Source organism: Cynocephalus volans, chromosome X (assembly GCF_027409185.1).
Source record: "Cynocephalus volans isolate mCynVol1 chromosome X, mCynVol1.pri, whole genome shotgun sequence".
Lineage (NCBI taxonomy): Eukaryota > Metazoa > Chordata > Mammalia > Dermoptera > Cynocephalidae > Cynocephalus > Cynocephalus volans.
This window is the reverse complement of record NC_084478.1, coordinates 176,978,400-176,985,580: the sequence shown is the minus strand read 5'-3', so window position 1 is coordinate 176,985,580 and position 7,181 is coordinate 176,978,400. Positions and strand designations below refer to the sequence as shown.

General features: G+C 47.2%; 1 protein-coding gene across 1 annotated transcript in view; it reads right to left on the bottom strand.

Annotated features, from left to right (window-relative positions):
• Positions 1 to 303: 303 nt before the first annotated feature.
• ZNF185 (zinc finger protein 185 with LIM domain) overlaps positions 304 to 7,181 on the bottom strand; it is a 54,175-nt gene continuing 47,297 nt past the window's right edge. The window contains exons 22-24 of the mRNA XM_063083270.1: positions 5,843 to 5,945; positions 3,273 to 3,371; positions 304 to 2,535 (exon numbers count right to left, since the gene is read on the bottom strand). Coding sequence (XP_062939340.1) covers positions 3,273 to 3,371; positions 5,843 to 5,945 — 202 coding nt within the window. The 3' untranslated portion in view covers positions 304 to 2,535. The remainder of the gene's footprint in view (positions 2,536 to 3,272; positions 3,372 to 5,842; positions 5,946 to 7,181) is intronic.

Below are 7,181 nucleotides of genomic sequence, written 5' to 3'. Positions count from 1 at the left end.
CTGGTCACTGGAAGTATGCAATGGGGACTAGGTGGCCATCTGTCTGTGATGATAATGAAGGGTAGGATGGACCCAAAGGTACAGAATATTCCTCATTAAGATTTGGTAAGTCCAGAATCCCAATTTCCTGTGCATGCATAGTTTCTAGATATTGCTATTAAGTACTTACTTGCTTTTGTACAGAGAATAGCTTCAGGTAATAGGAGAAAAGAAATCACGCGGCTGAATACAGCAAGTTAAAAAAGGAAACCTTAACACTGACATGTGTAATATCTTAACATTTATTATTATTGTATACATTGATGTGGATTAAGCAAGTATGATTAGGAACATTGAACAATGTTAAAAGGAAGTTAAAAGGAAGCAAAACTGTAAAGCAACCATCCCTTTTCCCTAGTCTGCAGAATTCTGTGCCTTTTGACATGAAAGAGGCTGTTTTGGATCAGAATCAATACTGATCTTAGATTTCTGTCAGTACCCTGCAAGTTGGTTCTAACACTCTGAAAGGCAGAGTATACCTTGAAGGTGGGGAAGCCAGCCTGTCTTGGGCCTCTTCACATTGTGTTCTATCAGCTGGGCCTTCACTACTACTCAGGGATGGCCCCTCTCACCAAAGGCATGGATTGCTTTCTCTCTCACTCCTTCATTCAGCACCTATGTGTTAGTGCCTACCATGTGCCGAGTCCCATGCTGGGACTTGCCTACCATGTGCCAAGTCCCATGCCCACATATTTGGTGTGGGCACACAGCACATTGGACCACTTTTCCCCTCCAGAGTAAATCTGATGCACAGCTACACAAATAAATGGAATGTTCCTCTCTGATCATTTGGCAGGAAGGACAAGTCCACAAGCCAATGTGCATAGGGCTCAGAAACTGGAGAAACAGAGAGACATTTATAATTAAATCAAGAGAAGAGGCCCCTCATTTTGTATTAGAAAAATTCCACGGCTGTTCTTATTCTAAAGGAGCTCACAAAGCAAAGCTGGACCCAAAGGTGGCAAAGTCCAGTTGAACCTGAGCACAGTGTCAGCCGACTTCATGAACAGGCCTGCGTCTGCCCAGCTGGCCAGTGGGTTTCCATGTTCCACCTCTCTGGGGCCCCAGTAGTTGCTGATAGTTTGAGACAGAGTCTGGACTGGAAAATAGGAGGTCACAGAAAGCTCTGATCAGCTAGCCCACTCTAGCTTTCCTTGGGTTGACAAGCTCCTATTTGGGAAGGTTCGTGTGTCAAATCTGTTCCCAGCCGTAAGAATCTCAGTTTAGAGGTGTTTTCTCATAAGGGGGAGGAGAGGGAAAGGAGGCAGTTTGGCCCCTGCAGTATTTCATGGAGGGATCCAGGATGCCCAGATGCAATTTCATACCTTCCTCTTTGTAAGGGGAGGCCCAAGGCGGGCGGTGTTACCTGGTAGTAATTAGGTATCGTTCCCACAGTACTCGGCACATACTAAGCACTATGTCAATGCTTTCTATTGTGGTTACTGCTCCTGGAGAGGAGCAGGGCTCTGGAGAGAGACAACAATGATTCTGCACAGGGTTCTGCACAAGACAAGGACCACCTCTCTGAGCCTCAATATCCCCATCTGTAAAATGGGGACAAGAATACCCTCTTTCCAGGATTATGATGAAGACTGATGCTGTCACTCTGTGATAATGCCTGGTATGTGGTAAGCGCTCAAGAAATGTTAGCTGCTTTTCGCCCTTCTTAATCCTGCTACAATCTATACATCCTGAAACGTACTTGAGAGAATTTCTATGTAAAGTGCAGGGAGCAGAATTGAGGGCAAAGGTATTAATCGGCTAGCAAGATTCAAACAGACACAGATATCCCTTTGGTCAGCAGCCTCCTAAAATCATATCTGATCAAATTTAAACCTAATTGTGTAAACTTTCAATGCATGCCCACATACCTGCAGGGAAAAACTCAAATATAGTGAAAGTGGAAAGTGGGTGGGAGGAAGTAATTAAATCTACTATATAACTCAATCGAAAGTAACTAAATAACTTTAAAAACTATATGGAAATTTAAAAATATATATATATATATATATGGCAAACAGAAAAGCTAAAAATTAGCCTATGCCAATCCCTAGCATTCAATGCCTGCAATTTACCCACCAGGGATCGTCCACAGTCTTCAACTTGGCCCCTCAGAAGCCTCAAGGGAGTCAGGACACGCTGGATCCCACATTTCTTCCCATGCCTAACATACCAGGCCACCTCAACTCATTCCAAAGCCAGTCTGTCTTTGGAAAGCCAAGATGGATTTCTTGTTCAATCCTCTTTGATTGAGGCTGAAATGAGGTTGTGGATGTAAAGTGCTTTCTAAGCTATAAGAAGCTACACACATGTAATTATCATAGCATGATTAAGATACGATACTGGATGTAAGCATGTTCAACTTGAGAAGGGCGAAAGCATGAAGAAATCAAACAGGGAGGGAGGAAGTGAGGGAAGAGGAGCCAGCAACTTGGAGCAACTGGGGACAGCCAAACTTATCCGAGAGTCATCAGCTTCTGATCAGCCTGGGGGTAGCTAAAAGAAAACAGAAACAGCCATGAGACTGGAAATTCATTACCCAATCCAACAATCAGCCAGAGGCCCTTGGGGTGGGCGACTGCTCTAGTGATCAGGAGTTACAGTTCAGCTCAGTGCATCTTCTGGAGAGAAAGCGACCAGCATGCAGCTGGTGGAGAGCCTGGTTGCTATCCATTCCGATGGCCTTCAAGAGAAATATTCTGCTCTGTGCCCAGACACTGGGGTCAATTCCACTGGCTATGAGTGTGCAAACCTGTCCTCAGGCAGTGCTGACAACGTGGCCCAGAGGCTTGTTTTACTGAACACCTTGGCTATCTAGTCCTGATCTCATGCGAGCAGTAGTGGAGGTGGTTCAAAGAACTATAGCAGAAAGCTCTGAACCTGAACCGGAAGAGCTGGAATGAGGTCCTGATTCTACCATAAACCAACTAGGTGTTTCTCCAGACCTCTTCTAAGTCTTCATTTCCTTCTTGCAAAATGGGGCTAACTACAGAGGCTCAGCCAGTATCCCAACTCCTGCAATCTGGAAGTGTCCCCAGGGAGGGGCTTTGTTCATGCCGCCTAAGATCTCAAAGTACCAACAGGCATAGAGCCATGAGAACTCAGGGCCTCCTGAACACAAAAGCTGAAAGAGACAGTAGTGTCCTGGGCTGAGACTCAGGGAGAGATCAGGGCGCATTTCTTCTCCCTAACAAGTCTCTTGGCCGCTTGTCCCTTGCGGTGTCAGCACCCACCTAGAAGAGCTTCTCATAACATTTGCCACAGTGGATGGTGTCACGGTGAATGAAGATCTGATCCAGGAGATCACCCATTGGTTTACTGCAAATGCCACACTGGAAGAGAAAGCAAGCTGGGGGTCAATGCACACGATGAGGCACCATGAATGAGTGGGGCAGGAAGGGGGCACCCGAGCAAGGTGGGCAGGCAGACACTGGGCTGATGACACATCCTGGACTGCCAAACAGATGATAAAAAATGGCAAAAACCAAACTTCAAACAAGACAAAACAAACAATAAAACCCCCACAAAAACTAGCTAGCAGAATGATCATACAGTGATTAGGGGCCCAGGTTTCAGAATTCAGCCTGGGTTTGAGCACTGACTCTATTACTTATTAGCTAGGTGAGCTTGGGCAAGTTACTGAAACTCTCCCAGGCTCTATTTCCTCAGCTATAAAATGGGCACACTGGCAGACGTACTTCTCAAGGTTATTAGGAATGTTCAGTGAGGTGGCCCATGTAGAGAAGGACCTTCAAGTTGAAAAATATAATCCTACTTGGAGTCCACAGAACACAAGTGGCCTTCAAATTATCCCCTCTGCCCCCTTCTTATTGTAAACATCTGCAGCTCTGCAGGCCACAGCCCTCTGTCAGTGACTTTAGCACCTGGCCTACTCTATCCTTTTCCACCACTGCACCTGACTGAGCCTGAGGAAATTCTGGATTCATGCAGATGGAAGATACCTCCACCACCCCAGCCTCTACTTCCTTTCCTCCAACGTTCCGGGCCCCTCCTGACCTCAGCCACTCTTCTAAGTGAAGTCTGCAGACTGCCAGCCTCAGCATCCCCAGGGAACTCGCTCGAGATTCCTGGGCCCCAACCAGACCTTGGTGGAAATTCACAAGCACTCTCCTCAAGTGGGCACCGCACGGCCTCCATTTCTCTCGTCTATCCACCTTCCCACTCTCTGAGACAATATTGCATACCTTCCCCTTTTCTCTTCAAAGGTCCAATGCTCTTTCTCACCTCTCATGTGCAGCAAAGAAGCATGCTGTGTATTAACCACGAAAACAGAAGCAACTGCCAAACAAATTCCTCATTCTTCCACCACCCAGCCTGGAACGTTCCCTGTATGTGACCCACAAACCTGGCCTTTCCTGTCCATGCCATGTGTTAACTAGTACTCATCTCCCTCCTGCGTAAGGACATACACTTACCACTCACTCCTCTTCCTCCTGTATCATCAGTGTTTGCTCTCCACTGTGTCATTCCCATCGTTATAAACACACGCTGCAGTATTTCCTCCCTGCTGCCTGACTACTCTGCTCCCCTGCAAAGCCAAACCCTCAAGCAAGTCATCCAGATGCACTGCCTCCATTTCTACATGTCCCCATCACTCCAACAAAACTGCTCTTACTGAGGTCGTCGATGACCACCATGGTACAAAACTCGGTGGTCAATTCTCAGTCTTCATCCTATTTGACCTCTCAGCAACCAGTGGCAGTGTGACCACTTTAGTCTTCTTGAGAAACTATGTCACTTGGCTCCTGGGGCACCACACTCTCCATTATTTCGCAGACTCCATTGTAGACCCCCTTCCTTTCCCAGCCTCTAAATGATAAAAAGCCACAGGGATCAGCCATCGGTCCTCCCCATTCCATCTCCTCATACTCTAGGAGAGCTCATCTGGTCCTGTGGCTTGGGGAAAACATATGCCCAGAGGGCTCCCAGCCCTGGCCTTTCCCTGGAATCCAAACTCACACAGCCACAGCCACCTGCCTATGTGACGTCCCCACTTGCCTCTGCCTGAGGCATCTTCGATTTCACCTTTCTCCACCTGCACTCTTAAATACATGTGGACCCACTCCCCTTCAGTCCTTCCCATTGCAGTAAACAGCACCACCACTCTTTCACCCAGTGGCTTAGGCCCCGAACCTTGGGATTTCCTTTTGACTTTCTTCTTCTGTCATACCCCACAACCTGTCAGCTCTATTTTCCAACAGTGTTCCCAATCCAGCCACCATCTTGCCATCACCTCTGCCAACTCCCCAATCAAGTGACTGTTTTCTCTAGTGTGATCTACTACAACAGCCTCTTAATTGGCCTCCCTTTTTCCATTCTTGCTCCCTACAGTCTCTTCTTCACCTAGCAGTGAGAGGAATTCCTTAGAAAAGCATGAATCGAATCTCGTCACTCTCCCACTCAAACCCTCTAGTAGGTTCCAACTGCATTTCAAATAAAGTACAGAGTCTGTGTTCTCTAAGGCCTACAGCTATTTTTTTCTTTCCTACCACCTGCCCCCTCACTCATGCCGCTGTAGCCACATGAGTTAGAACACTCTGGGTGTCTGCCCTAGGGCCTCTGCACTTGGTCCTCTGCTGGCAACACTCTTTCCCCAGAAGACCACTTTTGTGTCCCCTACAGTACTGAGCACATGAAATCACCAACACCCATTCACTCTCTTGGACTTGGGAGCTCCCCGTTTTGCAAAGCCTCTGAGATTGTACACAACAATATATGAGGATCAAGCCTTTTCCACATTCTCTACAGGATGCTGTCAGCAGCACTGCCCCCTCTTCCTTACCTTAAAGCAATATTCGTGGCAGCAGATGCCAAGATGTTCTAGGGTAATCTTTGGACAGTCTCGGATCTCACGGTTGCAGTAAGTACAGATCCCTTTACTTATTCTGTGAGATGAAAAACAAGAACCCGGTGGTCAGGCTGGCATAAAGACCTCTGATGTGATGCAGCCAGGCCTAGGTTTGCTGTTAAGATCCCCAGCCTGCCATCACTTTCTGTGGTGTGCAATTGGCAGCATAGCCCTGGGCTAGACCACTTCTCGGTCAGCTATAGACTTTGGCATTATTTCCAAAACCCAGTCAGGTACCTCTGCCCTACTCACTAGTATGTGTGAACCCTGATATGACCCTATTCCAGACAGCTTGTGTCTCCCTGCTCCTCTGCCTAGCATACCTGTTGGGGTCTGCTCCCTTCCAGAGCAAGACCAAAGCCTTTTCCTGCAGGAGACATGTCACTGTATGCCCTACCTGGCCCGCTGTCTTGATGGCTCTTCTCTCCATGCCCCAAGCTCCTACACTCTTGTACCCACCCTGCCATTAGTCTGTCTACAGAACTTGTTCAGATCTCATGCCGAAGTTCTAGATACTGACTTCTAACTCAAGTATCTTCCCAGTTCCAGGATCCTGCTTTTGTTCCTGATAGTCACTCTGCTTTTCCTCCTCAGACAGGCGCTGCTGAAAGTGCCTGCTTGCTCTCATCTACAGGTTGAAATTGGGGGTGCTTTCTTGCAGAGATTTGGGTCTGCTTCTGACAGAAGCCAGGGGTGGCGCTACCAACCTGAAGCTACTTTAGCCCCTTCAAGGGCCCAGAGTTACCATGGGCATCTTGGGTTTGGTTCCACCATCCTGCTGCCAGCTCAGAGCTCACTCTGTGGACAGCAGTGTTGCTAACAGCTACTGCCCTTGGTGTGTACTGTTCCTCCCATGTATTTTACTACCACCGGTTTCAGCTCATAGTTATTCTTTGTGCATGCACATGTGTGTTTGTGCATGTGTGTGCACAAGTGAGTGGGCTTATCCTTGGAAAGTCCCCTTCCTTCCCCCAAGCCCACCAATTGATCAGTAATGATGTGGAATACACCATAAAGCAAATGTACTTCACAGGGCCTGGTTTTCCAAAGCCTTGCAGTTTCAAATATTGACCTTGCAAAGGACAAGAAATTTTCCTCAGGCTATAAAGTCTCTGGTGTAAGATAAAGAATTCTAACACAGCAAGGCTGCTGGCTCAAAGACAGACAAGTTACTGATTGATATGTAAAAATACTGGGAAATTGCTGTAAGAAGGAATGCTTGCTAAGATCAAGCTTTTGTTGGTGGACCGCTTAATTGCCTTAATGCAATGTC